The sequence below is a fragment of the Panthera tigris genome, chromosome A2, assembly GCF_018350195.1.
Source record: "Panthera tigris isolate Pti1 chromosome A2, P.tigris_Pti1_mat1.1, whole genome shotgun sequence".
Classification (NCBI taxonomy): domain Eukaryota; kingdom Metazoa; phylum Chordata; class Mammalia; order Carnivora; family Felidae; genus Panthera; species Panthera tigris.
The window spans coordinates 137,395,134-137,419,529 of record NC_056661.1 but is presented as its reverse complement, the minus strand read 5'-3'; the positions used below and the strand labels follow the sequence as shown (position 1 = coordinate 137,419,529).

General features: G+C 37.5%; 1 protein-coding gene across 3 annotated transcripts in view; it reads right to left on the bottom strand.

Moving 5' to 3' along the window:
- The window catches only part of CPED1 (cadherin like and PC-esterase domain containing 1), a 268,756-nt gene that overhangs the window by 187,620 nt on the left and 56,740 nt on the right, over positions 1–24,396 (bottom strand). For 2 of the 3 annotated variants that reach the window (XM_015540679.2, XM_007089175.3), the window contains exons 3-4: positions 23,898–24,004; positions 17,988–18,063 (exon numbers count right to left, since the gene is read on the bottom strand). The exons of the other annotated variant lie outside the window; for it this stretch is intronic. In XM_015540679.2, the coding sequence (XP_015396165.2) occupies positions 17,988–18,063; positions 23,898–24,004 (183 nt within the window). The remainder of the gene's footprint in view (positions 1–17,987; positions 18,064–23,897; positions 24,005–24,396) is intronic. 3 annotated transcript variants of the gene reach the window in all.

Genomic DNA, 24,396 nt, shown 5'->3' with positions numbered 1-24,396 from the left:
AAAACTATTGTTTATCTTGTTTGTGACTTTCTCAAGCTGATCACCATTTTGGAAAGGCACATCATCAATAGTGACATGACCCAGGGAATCTTAGTCTCCTTAAGATACAACCGCACCAATCTGAATTTGTATCTGTCACATTCATGGTGATTCAAACTCTAAGTGCCAAGCATTTGGCAATTTTGTTACACCTTATGGTGTCATTATGCCTGAAATTTACATACTATATTATATATTGTTATATTATAAAGTACTTTCCTTTTATTTAACCTTTATTTTAAACTTAGGGCATTTTACTAGCTTGTTGAAATTGTATGTACAGGTAAGCTACAGATTAACCAGAGGTCAGAAAATATATCTGCTATAAAAAAAGAATGCAGGGTCTGACAGGAACAGAAGATGACCCAAAAGTGATTGGCAAAAGGATTTTGAGATGAAGGGGCCTGAGGACAGTGAGTATAAGTGGAAGCAAAGAAATATTTTTGTGACTATTTTAAGATCCTAGTTTTATTCCCACATTGAATATGGGGATTCCACATATGAATATGGGGAATCCCACATTCATATTCATTGAATATGAATCCTGACAAACACGCATCTCACCAAACTACCAGTTAGTAATCATCCACTAATATTTATGAAAATACTTATTGAAGCAACAGTCATTATACTTAACATTTGTGGGTTGCACATTCTGTGCAAGGCATTGTTCTAGGTATTTTAAATGTATTGACTCATGCTATCCTCTTACCAGTCCTAGGAGACACAGTCATTATTGTCCCTATGTTGCAGACAGAAAACTGAAGTGCAGACAAGGTAAGAAACTTGCCCAAGGACAGCGGACTATTAAGTGGCTAAGATGGGATTCCCACCTATGCAGTCTGGCTCAGCCTCTGCCTAGCCACTATCCAACAGCAGACGTGCAATCAGGTCAAAGCAATTGCTTGTTCTGAAAACCATGGTCAGGAACCATTAATTCCACAGAAAGCATATATTTCCCACAAAACATAATTTGGTTCTACTCACATTTTTTAATCTACATCATGAATGTGGGTTTTATTAACCACTTTGGCTGCACAATCAGGGAATTCTAAAAACCGTCCCAGGAAGATCAGAAAGGCAGCTTCAAAAAGCCAGGACAACTAATTCTTGGCCCTCCTACGTGGCCCAGGGTGGTTACTAAAATTCCAGACTGGAGTCCAGCGGCTATACCCACACCTGCATCACTCCTAACCCCAGGCATGTGGCTGCAGTTTGAGGTTTGTTGCGGTAATTTTCTACTCTGCCTAGAAAGGCTGTAGATAGTTTGGGGAGCTGAGCCTAGAATGGGCACATCAGAAAAAAGGTAACAGAGGAAAAATCAAGAGGACTCTCGAGAGAGAGAATGACCGTAAGTGCTGAGGACTCAAGCTTCTCACTACCCAGAGCTGGCAATTTCCATCTGCTATTGAGTTCCCTATTAAAAGACCAAAACAAAACAAAAAACAATGTTTTTGCCTGAGCAAATTCACTTCACATCTGCTTATATGTAAATATTATGATAAATAAGAGATTTAAAGGGTTATTTCATTTTATTTTTAAAAAGGGTTATTTTAGGGGCACCTGGGTAGCTCAGTCAGTTAAACGGCCAACTTCAGCTCAGGTCATGATCTCACGGTTTGTAGGTTCGAGCCCCACGTCAGGCTGTATGCTGACAGCTCAGAGCCTGGAGCTTGCTTTGGATTCTATGTCTCTCTCTCTGCTCCTCCTCTGTTCCTCTCTCTCTCTGCTCCTCCTCTGTTCATGCTCTGTCTCTCTTTCTCAATATATATATAAACATTAAAAAAATTTTTTTAAGTATTATTTTAGTTGATGAAATAATTACAATCATCATAATAAAATGGGTAAATAAGTTCAATTTCATATTAGGCCCAGGTATTAGGCTTTCTTAAATAGCTCCTTTCTTATTTTCTTACATTATAAGACAAGCTTAAAATAAAGTATAGAGGCTCAGGGTTATTATAACAGGTATAGGACAGTACTTGAGAACTGGATTTTCTAGCTATATTTCCAAGAGGTTCTTGGAGCTTCCATTTCTTTATCTAAGGAAGTCATAACAGTATCTGTCCCATAGACGGTCATAGAGAGTTATAAGAATATGTAAAGTCCTTGACAGTGTCTGACATGTAGTAAAAACTTAATGTTACCTCCTGTTCTTGTCTTGGGGTAATTTATCTATAAAATAATTCTGTGGCATTAATCAAGAAGCCCCACTATAACTGTCTATAAAACAAACCCAAAACTAGTACTTATTCTTTCTGATGGCTATCTGTATTCAACCTCTTACTCTGGGTAATACTTGCCTACTTCCTTCCGTATCAGAATGCCTCCAAAGAGAACATTTCTGTTATGTGACAGTTATGTCAATGTGGAAAATTGGAAGCCTCATTTAATTTTTCTTTCTGAGTCAATTCATGGACATCCTGAGTAATATAGAAATAATGCCTCACATATTACTTTTACAGATTTACAACACATATTCTTTTGGAAAGCATTTCCATGACAACTCTATCAGAAAGAATGGTCAGTATAATTGTTCCCATTTTACAAGCCTAGATAAGAGGCACAAACGGACTAAGTACTTCTCCCAGAGTCACATAACTGTAGGAGCAGTTGAGTGGAACTAAAATTCAGGTCTTCTCGAACCTGGACCTTAGGATTCCTGAATTCTGCCTTCACTAGGTAGAAGGTTAAAATTCTTATCAGTTCATGCTTTCTTGCAGATGCTTAGAAATGGGTGAGGCAAAACGGATCCTCAAAAGGCCCTCTTGGTGAATGTGGATGAATTACCTACTTTTGTCCTTTTTGGGTTAAGCTGACCCTTTGACATGCTACACATTTTCTCATGAAATGGCTATCAACACTGGACTTGTAGTGCCGCTATGACTCTATGTTGTCATTAATTAAAATGACTGAGAAGAAAGAAGTTCCATTATTTTACCATTAGATGGTGCTAATAGAAGTTTAAAGAAAATGGTCTCAAAAGTTATTAGTGTAATGAACCAGAGGATTTGTATGGGTTTACTATATAATAGAGTCGATGCTTCTTTCCCAGACAGAAGCACACCCAACCCATCATCAAAGAGTAAAACATCCTCCAAAACTACTACCCCATTCATTCACTTAATTATGGTTCTGCCAAGATATGTATCCTTTCTAATCACAAGTTCAACTACAAATGAAGGATTCTAACATTCTATTTAGGAAACTAAATGTATTTCACTTTGTGTATAGCTTGCTGCAACTCTCATTTTGGGTCTTTATCAATATATTTTTCAACAGGATGTGTCAGATTGGAAGACATTAAATGCCTGTTAAAATGTATTGGTACTAATAAATTGTATTGCTAATTATTATGCTTTCAAAGAAAAATTCAAGAGACTAGTCATAACAAGAATCACCTTCCCATGAATAATATGTTAAACAACATACCCTTCATGAAGCTGTGTGCATTACAGTTCATGGATCACTTTAGTGGGCTTTTATCTTATAATATTGATGATAATCTTGCAAATCAAAAGTCAGTTCATGGTCCTAGACTTCCATGAAAGTGAATGAAAAAAGATATGAGCACAAAAAACTTATTAACAATATTTTTCTTTCATAACACTTGAAATTTTGTTGTTCAACATCTAGGTCTACTGCCATTAGGAGACTGGGAGAGAGGTTATTTTGAAGTTCCACACATTGTATCTTCCAACACTAAACACACACACACACACACACACACACACACACACACACACTCTTGATAGATGGATAGACTGATTGATTGATTGATTTAATTAATATAAAAATTACATTTATATGTTTACATATTTATATTTATATTCATTTATCTAAATACATAAATGACAGATTTAAAAATGTATAGACAAATGAATCAAAATTATAGTATAGTTCTCCTTTGCCTATTGAGTTCACTTACAAATCAAGTATGTAACTGTCAGGATGAATTTGCAACACGTCACCAGCTAAATCCTTGAACCTGATTTTGTTTTGCAACCTTCTTAATCAGCTCTTGTAATCCCCAAACAGTGTAGCCCCCCGATGGCATAAAAATAAGTTTGGCCACTTCTGTAAGAACTTTTATGTCTATTTTGAAGCACGTTATGTTTTCAGGCATCTTATCAAAACTTCAGATTCACTGCTAATATATCTGTTACAAATACAATGGCTCCAGAAGAACTGAGGTGGGGAAAATACCATTGTCACTGCTTGGGTGATGCATTTGTTGAGGAAAATGCCAACAAACATAGTATAGTTTATTTTGGCAGGCTACATACTGAGTCATGGAATGTGTCTACACTTAGCAAGATATAAAACAACTGATGAATAAATGCAGGCTGGGATAACAGAATAACCAAATCCATGAAGTATAAATATAGTTTACTGAGTCTTTATTATGTAATGCAAAGAAATCCAGTTTTATTGTTTGAAGTTCTTCACAGTTGTAACAAGTTGCTTTGGTATTATTTAAGTGTTATTCTCACTCACCTATTTTATCGTCAAAATAAGTAAATAGCAGCCTGCCACAGAGATTTAGGCAACAAAAGAGTGAAGGTCACTCTTACCACTTCTTCCTTTACAGTCCCATTGAAAATCACATTTAATAATCAGAATCATATTGTAAGTGTGTTACACAATGTTGCCTCTGTTATATCACAGTATTTGGCCGAAGATAACAAACTCCAAGTGAAACAGATGGATATACCTACATGGTGGCATGAAGTGCAAGGTCACAAACCAGTAAAGATTTACCAGACTTTTCCTACCAAAGTACAAAGGGATTAGTCAGCTCCCTCAGCTAGCTGGTCTTTAGCACAACTTCAGAGATGTCAACGAGCTGCCAAATGTTTACTGAAAAATGAACATGCTGTCCCTTTCAAACTGGCCTCATGCCAAACGTGCAAAGTGTAAAGCCATGAGTGACACAGAAGCAAGAGACACTTTTGGGTCAGTGATCTCGGGCCAGCTTCTCCCTGAGAGAAGATGACAAAGTGGATCTCCTAAAATGCACACTCATACACATATCCCAGTGCTACTGGCCACCACTGCCTTTGCCTTCCATCTTGCCAGTGGCCAAGCATGAAGCACTACATAGTATATATATCTTAGGCCCATTGACAAGCTTGTTTCTTTTTAAGAAATACCAACTGGAAGGAAGAATTATGTAGTTTCCGACTAACAAACTACATACTAAACAGCAGATATTTTCCCCCCATTTTTCAAGGAAATGGAGCAAGGCTATGCTATCATTTCCCAAAAATCTCCACTTGATTTTGGCTGTGATTAGCTAATTTAGAGATTTATGTCTTACAGGCAGAGTGGTGAATTTTATGGTTAGGTCAGACAGTGTCAGAGATTGCCTGTCACATTTGCATGATTCAGCAGTTTCCATGAGGTTCTGCAATGGTGTCTAAAATTCTCACCAACAGAATTATTCATTTGGGTTGAAGTATGTCCTGGGTGGGGGTGGGGCAAGTACAGTACAGTTGAGACAGGAAAGCACAGCAGGACTAATTAATTTATTAAATTAGCTGGCTCTGGAGAGCAGAGGCATGTGAGAACTGGGCTTCAAGGCAGGAAGTGAGAACTAAGACAATCCACATAGGGGTCAGCAGAAGGGCACTTGAGTCCCCAATGGACAGTATTGGACTCTTGGTGCTGAAGAGAAGAAAGATAGTCTCTCACTTTAAAACGATTTGCGGTGGGGGTGTGAGGCTGTTCTGCCTAAAGAATTCCATGGGCTTTATCGTAACCAGTCAAGTTGTTTTCATCTGTCCAATATCCCTTTCTTCCCCTGGGGATCTGCTCTCCTCTCTCCATATGGATCTGGTGGAACAGCCAATCATATTTCCCTCCTCCACCCATCTCTGGCTGTTATGATTGGAACCGTGTCCCCTAGAAGTTCATCTGTCGAAGTCCTAACCCCCAGCACTTCAGAGTGTGACTGTATTTGAAGGAAAGGTCTATAAAAGAGATGATTAAGTTCAAATGAGGTCATTAGAGTAAAGGCCGGGAGAGGAGAGGACAGTTAAGTGTGCCATTGAAGGGACAGAGGAAAGAGGAGCCTGGCTTGAGCAGATTTGGGTGGAGGGAATAGTGGGCGACCAGGGAGGAATGGAGGCTGCCATCCAGTGGGAGCCTTGAATACCATGCGAGGAGCTTGGCCAGGTGCAGTGGCTGAGAAACTTCATCCTCTAGACTCATAGTGTCTGTGTGCAGCTACCACCTGTTAAATGTGTGGTCTCGGGAAACATCCCTGATTTCTCTCCACTTGAGCAAAAAAGGAATAGTAGTATCTCCCTTATGGAGGCATTGTTGACGAATGAATGAACTAATACATGTATGTTTATAGTAAGAATATGTTTTGAAAACAAAATATTGTTAATAACATTTTATAAGTAGATATTATATACATAGGCAAAGCATATAATAATATAAAATATATGTACAGCATATACAGGGATTACCCTTATTTTTAAGTCAACAATATGGTATGATATGGTATGAGCATTTTTCTCTGCCAAATAGTGTCAATTTCCATCATTTTTAATGCCTTCATAGTTTTCCACTGATAAGTATGCCATAGCTTATTCACATTCAAAGTGTATGTTACTCTACTATGTAAAATTTGTACATTCATAGGGAAGGTATGAAATATTATGTAATGACACTGCATATACATTTTTCTTTCTTTTTGTTTATCTGTATTTTCTAATCTTCTCATAATGAATGTATCTTACTAGTGTTATCAAGGCATAATAAAAGGGAAAGGTGAAAGTAATTTTAAAAATTCATGTTTGATCACTCTAAAAATTTTGTTTCTGTTGTCATTAACTTCCTTCTCATAGGTGACCAAAAACCTGAACAGGATACAGGAAGGAAAGAGACTATTCCTAACTTTCATACTTGGCAAATAGAATCATGGCAGTATTTTCCACCCCCACTGGCTGCTATTAACTCTCTCTATTCTAAAGCTCCTTGTCTCAAGCCATGATTCCCAGACTGAACTCTGGTGAGCTTGCCGGGGTCGAGTAGGTGTTAGGAAGTTGCCTCTAGGGGCCACCAAGAGGATGAAAAAAACAAAGGGAAGGATGAAGAGAGTAGGATCCTACCCATTATCGATCAGAGCAGCTCCATTTCTTTGTTAAATAAGGTTTCTGAGATTTTTTTTTAAGGTTTAGAGCTTTAAAAAGAAAAATAATCCACCTAACATTCACTGCAATCTAGATCAATGCTCTTTCTTTCTGATTTAGATGTTCTGGCCATATCTCAGACACCCTTACTTTCACAGGATCCATGGAGAATAAGTGCTGAAGCACAATAGTCAGCAAGAAGTATTGTACTTCCTCTACTCTGAATATAGAACCATTAAGATGAAGAAAACTGTCCAGAGAGCTGATCTATAAGAAGTACTAAAACCTTACTGCATAGGAAAGGGAGAGCTCTTATTATTATCTTCCTTCTCCATCATTCTGGAAGTCAGCACTTAGCTTCTACTCTAAACAAGTGGCGAACAAGTACTTAAAGACTTTTGGGTAGCAATGGTATGCAAACAGGAGCCTACCCAAGGGAAGAACACGTCCACGTGTATCCTGCATGAATGATCAGTCAACAGTGTGATAAAGTGTTAAGCTTGTCCTTTTAGAAAGCAATGAGATGTGAGTCTTTTGGCTGCAGTGGTGATCCCCTAGAAGATGAAGCTGCCTTATGTAATTTATTGGTATCTTTCTGCCTTGCACATGTGTAATAGTATAACAGTTCTCTAGTTCTTTCATAAGTGCAAATGCCTTATTACTTAAAATGGATAATTCTATCTTGGAGGACTGCGACAGTATTTTCAAATTTGCCTGCCCCTGTCCTTTGCCCCAAAGTACCAACTTAACATTGAGCTCGTAATGGGTAAAGGGATAAATCTGTCTAAGCTTTGCCAAGACCCCCTGATGATGGGTAGGGCTCTCTTTTCACAACACTGATACCCTCCATTAACATCCTCTCCAGTCTCTAATTTAAAAACACTAGAGTGGCTGTCACATACCAGGAACTACGACCATGTACTGAACTTGAGAAGTGAGAAATAAGGTCCTGCCCTCAGGGACACTCAGTCCTTGTGGGAAGACAAACACATACAGATGCAATTAAGATACAATGTGAGGTGACTATAATGGAGGTTTTCACATGGTACAATAGGAACACAGAGGAAAGAAAGTATAAATTTACCTCAAAAAATTGGGTAGACTTCACTTGGAAGGTACTCTCGAGTAACAAAACACACAAAAATGTTCCCAGTGATTATTTCTGGGTTAGTGAATTCAAGATATTTATTTTCCTCTTTATACTTTTTTTTTCATTTTAAAAACAATATGCTTAATTTGGAAGGAATGTGCCCTTGACTTCCCACTTGAATTTTCTGGTACCTAAAGCTGAATGACAGATTAAGCTCCATTCCTGGTACCTAATGTGTTTAGCCCAACTGATGGCTGGCTAAAACCGCAGCAGATATTCTTTTACAAACCCATCCAAACCATCAACACATTCTGCTCACTTTTCTTTTGAAATACATCATAACCAAGGACGAAGAGGATCTTCTCTATCAATACAAAATTAAGAATGACAATTTACTTCCATCAGCCTTACAATGCATGGAAAGTCCTCCTATATCTGCAATGCACATGCTAGGAACAGTTTTTAAATGTGTGTGTGGGTGTGTGTGTGTGTGTGTGTGTGTGTGTGTTTTCGTAAGTATTTTAGAAAGAAATTAGGACAGGCTGCTTCAGGGGCCACCAGCCAGCTGTGGTGGTGGTTGAGCTGACAATTGCAAAGTAGTACGATTTTTTTTCCATTTTAGCAAGTGAGGAAGACATCCTCAGGAAAAACAAAACAAAACAAAAACAAAACAAAACAAAACAAAAACACAGCAAACTCCTTTGATTTTCTCCAGTGTTTGTTGTGTAGAAGCAGATAGGTCAGGTTAAGAGATTTTTATATAATTGCCTTAAGGACTGGTGTGGAAGAAAAATACAATGTTGCAAGTGCTTGTAGAGAAAAATGTTAAGTGGCAGACTAAGTGGTCTAGGCTTGGTAAGAAAGGAATTATGACCAAACATGGCTGACAGACTTCAAGAAAGAAGTAGAATTAAGAATACTAAAAGTGTCATTTGAGGTTTCAGCCTCTGGCACTGAAGAAGTGAAAACACCAGGAAGACTGATTATAAAGTCGTGAATCAGTAAGCTTTCAAAGATGAGGTAGTGCTGCGTGATGCAAGCCGCTGACGAAGTCTACAGTACTTGGAGGCTAAAGTTGATTAGAAATGAAGGTCATGGCTTGATAACATCAAAGAGCTGCGAGGTTAGGACAATGAAAGGTCATTGGTATGCACATCAAAACTGACAGGAATGCTGGCATATTTGAAGTGGAGAGGAAGAAGTTAAACTGGGTGACAATTTCCTTACGGAATATGTTGAATGATCAGAATGTCAATAGATGACAGTAAGGAGAAGGAGCGAGGAGATGCTGAGGATCCCTCCCAGCTCCAGAGATTAAGGGTTTTTTTAGCAGAAAACCCAGAGTCATTGTTCTCAGGGGTTAGCAAAGTTCTGTGAGGAAAATGGAAGCTGGAATCACAAAGAGTTTAGGAAAATGCAAACATGTGCCAAAGGGGAGGAGCATAGACAAGTATAGGGATCAGAGGGTGAGAGAAGAAGGATCACTGCATGGGATCTGGATCTTGCAGGGGTGAGACACAGGAGGGAACTTCCTCTAAGTTTCCAACACTGCAACATTACTGAGGTACATCTGGGTGATGCCACATGGTACTGCCTTGTACTTGTCCACGTCTTCACCTCCTCTTCTCTTCTTGGAGACCAAATGGCTTAAAGAGTCTATAAATTTGATGACAGGCCAAATCTGAAAATGTGTTGGTTATCTGACCTCTCAAGCTGCTGAATTTGCTATGAATTTATTTAAGTCACATCCCAGGTCCCTGACAACATTTGGGTGTGGGACTTTTCTTCTACATAAAATCTAACCTTGGATCAAGTCAGAGCATCAGAAAGCCAGTTACCTAGGCCTCGCTGTTTAGTCCCTAGATAAATTGCTCTGAGGAGGTCTAATAAACTTGTTTTATTTATGAAAAGGTTGGGGGAAGATAACTCTGGCTTCAGTCTCAGTAATGGAGTGGATTTTTCACGGGCAAGAAAGGAAGGGGCAGTTTATGAGAGAATGTTGGCTTGAACTAGACTGGTCATGGTAGAGACAGAGAAAGTAGACGGATCCAAGTAGCTTTGCAAGTGGACGGCTTACAGATGAAGTGAATGGGAATTTAAGTGCACTTCCAGAAATTCTACCAATTAGAAATTCATTGGCTTTGCAAGCTTCTTTTATAAAAATGCAAATACATCTAAGAGGCTTATGACTGGGGTGAGGGTGTAATTTAGTCTGAATTAGTTCCATCAGCTTACTTTCTGCTATCACCTAGCTGAAGTCAGTCATACTAAAGAGATGAGTTTTACTTGGGGAAAGAATGTTTTGCATAAAGGAAACAATCGTGTATAGGACAGGAGATGGAAGTCTTTGGAAAGGCAGAAATGTGAAGGAACACACAGGAGACACAGAGAAGGGGTGTCCGCGTTTGAGAGGACAGAGAATAAGCAAACCGGCCTTTCTCTGAAAGTTTGCCTGATTGCCTTGAAGAGACAAGTCCCCAGTCTTTACTAATGGGAATGTTCTCACTTTTTTTTTTTTAAAAAATTTTTTTTTTTTTAACGTTTATTTATTTTTGAGACAGAGAGAGACAGAGCATGAACAGGGGAGGGGCAGAGAGAGAGGGAGACACAGAATCCGAAACAGGCTCCAGGCTCCAAGCTGCCAGCACAGAGCCCGACGCGGGGCTCGAACTCACGGACCGTGAGATCATGACCTGAGCCGAAGTCAGACGCTCAACCGACCGAGCCACCCAGGCGCCCCTGTTCTCACTTTTTGTATTCTTGTTTGAAGGAGAGTATTCCTCCAAGTTATAGCGGAAGGGAGGAAAAAAATGAAAGCAATAAAAATCTTCAAGCAGTATTAAGCATTCACAATTTCCATGTTGCTTCATTTAAATCCAAGCTAAGCTACCTGTTTCCCTGATGATATTCCACTGACATCATATAACAAATAGGAATTTTTAGACCTGGAGTATTAAAATCAATCATCAGTGCCACGTGAGATAAATAACTATTATTGATCAATGTTTAAAAATAATTTCAATTATGTTATTTGGAACCTATGTTTTACATTTGGTAGTAAACATCTATGATTAAAAAATATTTTTTTAGTATTTTTATTTATTTTTGAGAGAGAGCAAGACAGAGTGCAAACAAGGGAGGGACAGAGAGAGAGGGAGACACGGAATCCAAAGCAGGCTCCAGGCTCTGGGCTGTCAGCACAGAGCCTGACATGGGGCTCGAACTCACAAACCGTGAGATCATGACCTGAGCCAAAGTCGGACGCTTAGTTGACTGAGCCATCCAGGTGCTCCACATCTATGATATTTTAAAGTCCAGTCTTCTTTAGATACAACAAAAGGTTAATTTTGTATCGTTTTACTTTCTCTTTCTGTACCCACACATTATAAAAATGAGGACACAGGTCCTAAAGTGTTCAAAATGCTACCTTTGCATCAAGTCTGGGTACTACCATTTCAAGCTTCCCGTGAATGACAATGCTCAGGGGTGAGGTAAAACTACTGGAAACCACAAGTAATGGAAAAAAATCTGGCACACTTCTAACCAGGGCTTATTGGGTGGTGATGCTGCATAAAAAAGAACAAAAACAACAACTCAGAACCCAAGTAAAACCTTTCTCTGATGTTTTGCTTTGTGTCTCTATTTCAAATATGGGAAAGAAATCCTTTTTATCTAAAAAAAAAAAAAAAAAAGCTTACTAAAAAGCAACAAAAAACATTAACCAGAACTCTGGGCCAACTAAAAGTTATGAAACCTTCTTTCCCCAAAAGGCAAAGCATATAAATGCTAAGGTAAAAATAAATCTCTGTGCTAGCCAATAAAATCCCATGGATTTGTGACTTTTAAAGTGAGTCACAAGTCTGATGGCAGGTACATTCAGTTTGACTATGGAAAGGAACAGACTGTGTTAGTCTTACATGCTGTCTTCAATCACTCCTCTACCTCTGGCCCAAACTCTGTCCTGCCACATGTGCAGGGTTCCAGCTACATACACCCAGATGATCTTCTCTCCTCTCTTAGCATCCCTGTCTCTGCCTACTGCTTAAGATAAAGCCCAGGACAGCATGTTTGAATGAAAAAAAAGGTACAGCAGAATCATGGAATCTCAGCATTATTATTCATTGCCAAACATTGTATTTTCATAGGCAAGAAAACCGAAGCACAACTCGGCTTTAAGTCTTGGTCAGAAGTATACACTGATTAAGCTTCAGAGCTAGAATTTGTCCGGTATTCTCTGAAACTGTTGGGAGACACTTCTCCATGCCTCTTTCACATTTCTGTACATTTTGCGAACAGAGGCACTGATTATCTTTGTTCTGAACTATCTTTTCAAAGATATTTATATGGTAGATAGAATTGAAAGATAGAGATGGTGTCTCACTCTGGAAAAAAGAGAAGGTTTTGTCCAGTATAACAAAAATAATATCTCTCTCTGGAGCAAAGGGCAGGTATGCTCACTGCCCATTATAAAACATTCAAACTCCCTAAGCTCAGAGCTGCTCTACTGAAACGCAAACCACTAAGTATACAAGTGTCACCTAGCTCTCTTCACATCACCCTGTGGGAACTGGGATTCAGTGAACCAGTGCAAATGCTGCTAGTCTGCCTACTGCTATTGCTGTAAATAATAAAGTCGTTTGTCTCTGACCCAGGAGTCTCATGTCTTTTGCCAGTGCTTGGGAAACAGTGGCAGGCTGACTTGTGAGCTTGGAAATAGGGGGAAATCTCAGACCCTTCACAGTTTTTGCCAGAAACATAAAATCAGAGTGATAATCAATCATATAAAGAGAAAAAATATTAAACACTGTGAGGTGTGTTGTTTGATTTTTTGCATCTAGGATGAGCCATTTACCATTACTTGAGCATTATGTCAGGTATAATATATAATATGCTTTATATTTCAAATCAAATTATACACACACACATAGATAATAGGAACTACTATATTTTTTAAATTAAACTTATGAAGTGGGTTTCGTTATCCTCACTTTATAGATTAAAAAGCAAACAAACAAACAAAAAATGAACAACCTCTGAATCACTGAGCTAACAGTTGGCAGAGTTAAATCTCTGGTGTCACAAATTTGTGTTTTGTCTACCTCCAAAGGAAACAGCCTAAAATGGCACAGGACATTTTGGCTTTAAGTAAAATGGCTAAATTATAAAGTAGTTTGTTTAGTTTCACTATCTTACCTCTTTAATAGTAGTGTATATTTAGGTACTGACGTAGACATGTTGTTATCTAATCTATTCAATATTAAATATTCAGTATTGACAACAAATAGAATGTTTTCAGTGTTGTGAATACAGGGTTTATACTACATAGTGTATATTCATAGCAACAGTCTATAACAAAAGCTATTGATTATAAAGTTTAAGTCAGAAAGTAATGCTGTGAACTTACATGCTGTCCTTTAAAGCTGCACATCTAAGAAAATTATCTTCAGCTAAAGAAAGATAACATGATAGGAGAAATAATTTTACTTAAAAGGCTATATATTCCATGAAATTATCCTGTTAGTCACAGAGATAAATAGAAAACTAAAACACTAGATGTCGTAGTGAAAGGACTACATATTTCTAGAGCCTATAGATGTTCTTGAGGAAAAAGTAGTATTTAAAGCAAATGGAGACAGTTAAAAACCTCTTAATTGTAGGGCACCTGGGTGACTCAGTTGGTTAAGAGTCTGAATTTGGCTCAGGTCATGATCTCACAGTTCATGAGTTTGAGCTCCACATCAGGCTTTGTGCTTGCTGATAGTTCAAAGCCTGGAGCCTGCTTTGGATTCTGTGACTCCCTCTCTGTCTCTGCTCCTCCCCCGCTCATGCTCTACCTCTCTCTGTCTCTCAACAATAAAAAAAAAAAACTTCTTAATTGTATGGAAGCAAAATATAAAATATAAACTTGTGTAAGAGTTGTTTGGCAAGTGTTTTTAAAGTGATAACTAATTTCTGGGTATAAATGAGCTTTTAGTCCTATGATTCTACATGTTCTGCTAACTCCGATGCTAAAGAAACTTAATGTTTTTTAGTTAATGTTTTATTTATTGAGAGAGAGAATGTGAGCAGGGAAGGGGCAGAGAGAAAGGGGACAGAGGATCTGAAGTGGGATCTGCCTGATGCAGTGCTCGAACTCACGAACCATGAGATCAAGACCTGAGCTGAAGTCGGACACTCAACTGACTGAGCCACCCAGGTGCCCCAAGAAATTTAATATTTTGAATCTATCATTTTGAAATGTGAGTAGTCCAGAATTGTACCTACAAATGTATGGCCAACTAATCTTTGACAAAGCAGGAAAGAGTATCCAATGGAAAAAAGACAGTCTTTTTAACAAATGGTGCTGGGAGAACTGGACAGCAACATGCAAAAGAATGAAACTGGACCACCTTCTTACACCATACACAAAAATAAACTCAAAATGCATGAAAGACCTAAATGTGAGACAGGTAACCATCACAATCCTAGAGGAGAAAACAGTCAACAACCTCTTTGACTTCAACCACAGCAACTTCTTACTCGACACGTCTCCGAAAGCAAGAGAAATAAAAGCAAAAATGAACTATTGGGACCTCATCAAGATAAAAATCTTCTCACGACAAAGGAAACAATCAACAAAACTAAAAGGCAACCGACAGAATGGGAGAACATACTTGCAAATGACAAAATCTATAAAGAATTTACCAAACTCAACAACCACCCCCAAAATAATAATAATAATCCAGTGAAGAAATGGATAGAAGACATGAATAGACAATTTTTCAAAGAAGACATCCAGATGACTAATAAGCATATGAAAAAATGCTCAACATTGCTCATCAGCAGGGAAATACATATCAAAACCACATTTAGATACCACCTCATACAGGTCAGAGTGGCTAAAATTAACAACTCAGGAAATAATAGATGTTGGTGAGAATATGGAGAAAGGGGAACCTTCTTGCACTTTTGGTGGGAATGCAAACTAGTGCAGCCACTCTAGGAAACAGTGTGGAGTTTCCTTAAAAAAATTAAAAATAGAATTACCCTATGACCCAGCAATAGCACTACTAGGAATTTATCCAAAGGATACAGGAGCTCTGATTCATAAGGTCACAGGTACCCCAATGTTTACAGCAGCACTATCAATAAGAGCCAAATTATGGAAAGAGCCCAAATGTCCATCAACTGATGAATGGATAAAGAAGATGTGGTTTATATATACAATGGAATACTACTTGGCAATGAGAAAGAATGAAATCTTGCCATTTGCAGCAACATGGTTGGAACTGGAGGGTACTATGCTAGGGTGAGATAAGTCTGTCAGAGAAAGACAAATATCATGTTTTCACTCATATGTGGAATGTGAGAAACTTAACAGAAGACCATGGAGGAAGGGAAGGAAAAACGTAGTTATAAACAGAGAGGGAGGCAAACCATATGAGACTCTTAAATACAGAGAACAAACTGAGGGTTGCTGTAGGGGGAGGTGAAAATGGGTGATGGCCATTGAGGAGGGCACTTGTTGGGATGGGCACTGGGTGTTGTATGTACGTGATGAATCACGGGATTCTACTCCCAAAGTCGAGCACATGTATACACTATATGCTAGCTAACTTGCCAATAAATTTTATTTTTTTAAAAAAAGGAAATGTAAGTAGCAACAAAGAAAAACATACTTTAATAATATGTAGGCTCTGTTAAAAATATAAACAAAATTTTTTTTCAAATTCCCTAAAGGATTCCTAGATACTTCCTAATAATATATTAATGGAAATAATTACTTTACTTGCATCTCACAAAAACATTACATTTTTTAAAATAAAATAAAAACTACCCAGCTGAAGTTTACGGAAACAAAATGAAACAAAACTTAGAGATTATGGAGGCAGTTACAATTGCCACATAAAACAATAACTATAAAACCAAGTTTATGCAACTATTATTTATCTTAGGCAAGTATCTTAAATTGAAAGTTGAATTTTTGATTCATTTTTACTACATTTTAATCCTTAATAAATGACAGCAGAAGACTAGTCTTTACAATGGGACATACCAATGTGGCTTATCTTTGGTATGGAAGCAGAAACCCCATGGAAAACCCAATGGGATAAGATATCAGTTTTCTGATTCCACCAGAACACAAATTAAATTTTTAAAAATAGAATTGAAGCTATGCAGATCTAAATTTTAATTACATAGTGAAATACTTTCTAGGGGCATAAGCTGTATAGCATGAAATAGGTTTTAAACAAGAAATTTGAGAAACCCTTTCACTGATGGGTTTTAAAGTAAGCTATAATTTGATCTATGAAGACTCATAGACCATCTGATTTTTCTTTCACACTGGGAATCTATGAGGAAAAGATATGGTAATTTTTGTCCCAAATTACTAATGTTGTCAAGGCATAGAATTTACTCATTCAGTATCCTGGGTAAAACAGGCAAATTCAGGGAATTTCAAAAAAAAAAAAAAAAAAAAGGAAATAGATTTATTGAGACCAGAATTAATCATGAAGAAATACATATATTTTTAAAACCTCAAGTTTTATATAATTAAGAAGTATTATAATAATTGCTTTTAAAATAAAACAAGAAAGAAGACATCCGGATTCCAACAGGCACATGAAAAGATGCTCAACATCGCTCCTCATCAGGGAAATACAAATCAAAACCACACTCAGATATCACCTCACGCCAGTCAGAGTGGCCAAAATGAACAAATCAGGAGACTATAGATGCTGGAGAGGATGTGGAGAAACGGGAACCCTCTTGCACTGTTGGTGGGAATGCAAATTGGTGCAGCCACTCTGGAAAGCAGTGTGGAGGTTCCTCAGAAAATTAAAAATAGACCTACCCTATGACCCAGCAATAGCACTGCTAGGAATTTACCCAAGGGATACAGGAGTACTGATGCATAGGGGCACTTGTACCCCAATGTTTATAGCAGCACTCTCAACAATAGCCAAATTGTGGAAAGAGCCTAAATGTCCATCCACTGATGAATGGATAAAGAAATTGTGGTTTATATACACAATGGAGTACTACGTGGCAATGAGAAAGAATGAAATATGGCCCTTTGTAGCAACGTGGATGGAACTGGAGAGTGTGATGCTAAGTGAAATAAGCCATACAGAGAAAGACAGATACCATATGTTTTCACTCTTATGTGGATCCTGAGAAACTTAACAGAAACCCATGGGGGAGGGGAAGGAAAAAAAAAACAGGTTAGAGTGGGAGAGAGCCAAAGCATAAGAGACTCTTAAAAACTGAGAACAAACTGAGGGTTGATGGGGGCTGGGAGGGAGGGGAGGGTGATGGGTATTGAGGAGGGCACCTTTTGGGATGAGCACTGGGTGTTGTATGGAAACCAATTTGACAATAAATTTCATATATTGAAAAAAAATAAAAGTGGGTTTTAAAAATAAAAAAAATAAAAATAAAAAAATAAAATAAAACAAGAATGATTTTAAAGAAAAACACAAAGGAAGAAGGGAATATTCACCTTAAAAATTAGAAGGCAAAACTAAAAGAAAGAATACCAACGTTGTGTTTGTATTCCTTTTTATCAGGGTCTCCCCGTGGGCAAAAACCTTGTGGATTCTGGAAGATTTGTGATAGTGAAATGATAGACAGAGGAGCTAAATATATGGATCTGAGATCTCATTATTTGGTATCTGCTAAAGCAGGCTGCATATCTCACATGTTTTTGCATAAGGAGGCAAACTAAAGATTACCTGGAAATCTTCTAATTATTTGACATAATCCTTCTTTACTGCAAAGCTGATGCTGTATTTCTGGTAATATGTTTACCTGCAAGGAATGAAAAAGCTTCTAGTGAGTTAGGCATTCATAAATGCTAAAGCAAAGAAAATGCAAAAACTCACAGGGTATAGACGTGAACTACTGTGTACTCCATCCACACCCTACCTTCAAATCTCTGAAAGTCAACATTTAAATCCAGAATAATAAAATGGTTTATTTGATAACATCAAACAAAAACTTGCCCTTAGAAATTTGAGAATATTTTTGAAAACCTTGATATATTTCCAAACCATGATATGTGCTAAAACTAAAAGGAAATAGATACATTCTTATGGTAAACAGAATAACACAAATAACTTGACAGTTGCAAATTTTGCTTTGGTAGAAAATAGCACCAACCATACCTCAAAGTCAACTAAACTCTGAAGTTCCAAAGGCCCTCGCTGATTTAAATCACAGACATTTAGTGGGAAATTCAGTGCTAATCCTGTTTCAAAATTTAATATATAATCTTCCCTTCATATTGAAGGGCATTATTGCTTCCAGATATAAAATCCAGGCACTGCAAAATTCTATTCTAAAAAAAAAATTGTTCTTAGAAAGCTTCATAGAAGTTATCATAAATTCAAATATACATTTTAGCTTATAAAGAAAAGACACAGACAAGCTTAATCTGTCCTTCTGAATTCATAGACTGATTATCTAGGTATTATCAAGTAAATTCCAAAAATGATGCCTCAAATGGCAAAGCCTTGTTAAAACCAACAGAAAGAGATCAGGGTAAATTAGCTTGAAAATCAGGTTCATTTTTGTGAAATTATTGAATACTTTCCAACTCACTCTAATCAAGTATTGTAGTTTCTCCGCTGTGTTCTACTGACAAGGCTATATGAAAATAACTCAGCTGCAGTTGGAGAACCAGAAACATGAGTTACAGTCCTACTTAGGACAGTTAACAGAATCGTAACTTTGAGCACATCACTTTTGCTTCTCGTTTTCAATTTCTACATTTGTAAAATAAAGCACTTAGAGCTTTTGGTCTCTGAGTTCCACTGCTTCTCTAAGATTTTTATGAAGTAGTAATTCAATCATCAGTTGTAGTTTTACAAAGAAATGATTCTCTTAAAGTGCTTTGAAATAGTGTGTTGATTAAACATCCTCCAACCCTTTGATGGGGGCCGGGAAAACGGGAGATGTGCATTGAGGAGGGCACTTGTTGGGATGGGCACTGGGTGTTGTATGTACGTGATGAATCAGAGAACAGACTTCTGAAGCCAAGACTACACTGTATGTTAGCTAACTTGACAACAAATTAAAAACAAAACAAAAAGCAAAAAACATTCTCCAACTCCTGCAATCCCGTTAACTCTATTCATTTATTCAGCAAACAGTAAACTTCAGCCCACGTTGTGTATAAATGAAGCCAGGGCTTCAGCAGAACCAGCTCCTGTGAATCTGCAGGAACAACGTAGTTAAATACTCGAGTTTGAAAGTCTCCAAAGATAACAAAGTCTGAGTCACTTACATTCTTAGGGCACAGAGCGTGGGGGCAAAGGCTAGAAGTATAGTACACTTCAGATTTTAGGCATGTCTACTTTCTCAAATTTAAAAATGATAAGGTTCAGAGACTAAAAGTGGAAAACAAAGAAGGGTTTTCAGAAAGTCCTTAAGGTCATAATTCAGACTTCCTAAGAAAGGCTGGAGGGAAGAAGCAGAATACTGCAAAAGTATGGAGAAACTATAATAAAGGTTTTTTGTTTGTTTGTTTTAGATTTTTGTTTGTTAAAGATAATAGACAGAAGAAGTTTTCTAAATTAGATCGTCAAAAGCTTTAAAGGTCAATACACTTGAACCATTTTCCCCACCCCAGGCAAAATCACTCAGTTGCTACCGACTAAATAGAAACTTTAATAGAAGGACCCAGAAAGAAAAGTAGCTTTAAGTATCAATTTTTTAAATGCTTATTTATTTTTGAGAGAGAGTCTGTGCGTGGAGGAGGGGCAGAGAGAGAAGGAGACACAGATTCCGAAGCAGGCTCCAGGTTCTGAGCTGGCAGCACAGAGCCCCATGCAGGTTCAAACCCAAGAACCATGAGATCATGACCTAAGCCGAAGTCGGAGGTTTAACTGACTCAGCCACCCAGGGTGAGTAGGTAAGTATCCTTAAAGGTTATGTATTGACAAGGTCCAGATTAAAACTTTCTTGCACTTTTTGAAGAGCTCACAGCAAAAGTGCTGTTATACCAGATGGTCAGCACTGGTATATCCTGGATGAGCTGTCCCATCCTTTACAAATTGAAAGAAAAGTCCCAGTCAATGGGCAACCATAACTGAACTAATGGGCCAGAAGAATTTGCAAAGATGCTGCAAAGACAGAGTACAGCTTGCATAGATTTCAGACACAAGTGCAGGTTGTTGGGTCTTATCAGAGAGGTGACTTTCTATATGAGACCTTCAGTCAGAAGAATGAACTGACCCAGGATGAGCAAAGCATTCGCTTCAAGAAAGCAGAGCCAAGCCAAGGGAAGCAACTGCTCCCAGGCTTCCGCTTTCTACTTTCCCTTCCTCCACCCAGTGACCTCTTCCATGTTCCCTCCTCCAAAGCACATCTTTAGAATACACAGAGTCTCAGCAGATGACATAACCGAGGTGACACGTGACACCAGAAATACCATTTCCGTTTGACTCTGTGTAACAGCACCAACCTGGGCAGTTAAACCGAATAACTTGGCACAAAGAAAGAAACATATTCAAAGGCTATGGGTCATACAGCTATATCAAATCAACTATATTCCATGTATTCCATGTATTTTTATTGTTAAACCTAATAATGCTCTTCTATATCCTCATGCTTGGTTTTTATTTTTTTTATGTGCATCATAAAATATGTAAGATTTCCATCATTGTCAAAAGGAACATCATCAATGACATTTTACTTGGATTAGCTGACTTCAACCCCACCAGAGTGGTACATTTGTTACTCTTAAACAATCTACACTGTACATCATTATCACCCTAATAATTATTTTCAATATACACTGATTTTGCATTGGGTTTGAATGCTTTACGTACACTTATATGTGTGTGTATGTTTTATATAAGCTGCTATTTTTCTTGACATAAAACCTTCCATATCTTTGAAAGGGTTAGAATACATAAGGGAAATGATAAAGATAATGATGTTTGGGCCCTGGGATATTTCTGAGATCAAACTGAGAAAAAGGAAATGTGCATTTGGAAAGATTTCAATCCCCACATACCTTCCACAATCCTAATCTGTGAGTATTCCACATCTAAATTGTTTCTATTACAGATTATGAGAAGCAAAAGTAAAAAAAATCATTCTTATTTTGAGACATAGTTCATTTAATATGAACAACAGTATATCAATGACAAACATTTAGAACGTGTTTATAAACTAAAACTAAAACTACAGTAATATGATTAACTCATTAAGGAGAGACATTTGAGTTGGACTATTTATAACTACAAAGTGTGGAAGAAAGAACCCAGGGAAAAAATTGGGACGGGTCATTCATGAATACCGAGAGTAACACAAACTTCACAGCAATATCTTTTTCTTCTCTTTCTCTTCATTAGGTCGGTACAAACATTCTCTATTTTATCAGAACTCACATGTTCTCTGGAAGCTGTTCAGTATCATTCACAAGGAAGAGAACTAATGACAAGAAGAGTCATTATCCCCTTGTCTCTCCCATGCAATTATCATTCCATCAAATTCATCTGAAAATGTGTTCAAATGCTTTATAATAAGAGCCATTTCAGTATTTCTCAGTGCTCCGGGTACTAAAAACAGCATACTGTTTTAGGGACTGCTAATCCTACAAACATTTAGAGCTAGAAATGAATCCCTCTGCTCTTGAAACAGTAGAACCTTTCTGTTAAAGGTGAAATACAGTCCCAGTTACTAAACTTAGTGTTACCCCAAATAGTGGACCTCACTTCACTTTCCGCATCACATGGACCAATACAGTTTTAAAATCATGTTACTCTCCTTCTGACTAGAGAGACTCCAGGCCACTCATTTTTTATAACAAATCTTATGATCACTTTCATTAAGCACTTAGATTCCAAAGCTCTCATGTGATCAGTAATCCTAATTTGAGCAGAGGCCCTTTTCTTTGTTCATCTAAGAATCCCAACAAATCTGAAGCAACTTCTGTTTTGAATATTTATGTTTACATAAATAAGTCATGGTTCATAAAGCTTCAAATTATTCATGCTCCAAAGTGACAGTTATCTAATATGTATCATTTAGAACTTACGCATTCTTTAAGGATCTTCGTGAGAATAGGCTGTAAATGCTGTCCTAAATATTTATTTAGAAAAATTTTATAGTGATGTAGTTAGGAAGACAAAATTCGTAGTCAAACTGCCTGAGTTTGAATCCTGGTTGCTTCATTTATTATCTATGAGGACTTAGGAAATTCTCTTAATTTTTCTGTGCTTCAGTCTCCTATGTGTAAAGAATGAGCATAAATACGTGAACACTTGGAATGATGCGTGGCACCAACAGGAGGCCTTGGCAAGAGTTTGGGGGGTAGTAAAGAGAGGTTGAGTACTCATCTCCCTGGCTTCCTCTCTGCAGGCTTATGATTTGGCAATGGCTACATTCCCCTACTTCATAGCTCCTTTCCAGCGACCCCTCTTTTTTGGCTCCAGCTCTCATTAGGCTTTGGTAACCATTCCCTCTATAAACCCTTCTTCAGACCAAGGGTGGTAAAACTTTATGATGCTGCTGGTCCCTGGGTGCCTCTAATCTTTTGTTTTGTTTTGTTTTTTTCCCAATCTTTTTAATTACATTCTCTCTAATCTTGTTTCTCTTATCTTGGCAAAACCTCAGTAAATAGCTCTTTCATTGGTTTCCCTTCAGTTAAGTCCTTTCAAGTATGGAATTTGTCTCCTGCTTGGAGGTTGACCAATACTCACAGGGAAGAAAACTGTAGGCTTTACCTTATAGTTGATGTAAAGCCATTCAAGATTTAAGTATAGGACTAACTAGGTTAGCTCAGAATTTTATATTTTTTTTATCCTGATAACTTTGGGCAGGATGGATTTCAGGGGCAGAACACTTGCTTCAGAAAAAGCTGTAAAGAGGATTCTGTAATAACCTGGTAAGATATGGTGACTATCTTGCCAGAATAAAAGTAGTGAGCATGGATATTTGAGAAATAATATACTTGAGAAGTATTTAGGAGTTAAATTCCTTAGCACTAGTAATTGATAGAATGTAGACCACAAAGGAGAGGAAGGGATCAGAGGTGAAGGCCAGATTTCCACCTTAGGGAGTGACAGTGGTTGCTCATGCCTGTGACCAATATAACAGAAGTTCTGCAGAGCTACTGAATGCAAGAGTAGAAGTGGATTTACTGGGGAACACACGAGTGAGTTTTCCCCATGGTGACTCTGAGGTGTCTGTGTGATATAAAAGTGATGTTCAGCAGGCATTATACACACGAGCCTGATGCCAGGGAAAGTGCTTGAATTTTAGATGTACTTTTGGGAATCATCAACAACCTTGGGAGTGGTGTCGAGGAACACAGGAATCTAAAGTATGAGCAGACAAAGGTGGCTATGAAGAAAACAGAGAAGGAATGGCCAAAGATGGAAAAGAAGAGCAAAAATAATGTTCTCAGCCCAAAGGCCAATGGAGTCAGGAGTTACAAGGAGGAAGGACTTCTCAAGATTGTCAACTGCAGAAATATCAAATGATCAGTGTAGCTACTGTAATATTATTTCACTACTGAGAAATAGCTGTAAGTTTTGATGCTTTTTTCACATTAAAAAAATACTATGGACCAAGATATGCTGCTGTATCCAAGGGCTGTTAAAATCTGTAACCATTTTGAAAATAAAATTTACCTTTTGATGTAAACCTAACTGGCACATGTCTTCCTTGGATATGCAAGGTTTTCCACCAGCTTTCCTAGAAGACAGGCAAATGAGCAGATCCCAAGAGCCCAAATCACCTAATGGCAAAAGAATATTGAAAAACAAATATTTTTTTATCAGATTTTTGAAGGCACCATTCTTAGATTTAAGAATGCTATTATTTAAATTATAAAACACAAGTAACAACGATTCTGAATATGTTTAAAAGTCAATATTCAAAGTAACTGAAATTCAACTTTTCTAATTTAGAAACACTTTTATATTTACTATTGTATCTTAGGGAAAATTCAATTATCTAACACAATGTCATAAAATTCCTAAAAGTCTAAAATTTAAATGTTTTAAGCCACTAATTTTATAAATTCACAAAGTCTTATTTGGAGATTGGGAGGAAAGATGGTTATAAAGTCTTTTAAGATAATAGATGATGGTTGCAAAATCAAATAATGATAAGAAGTCAAAACACCAA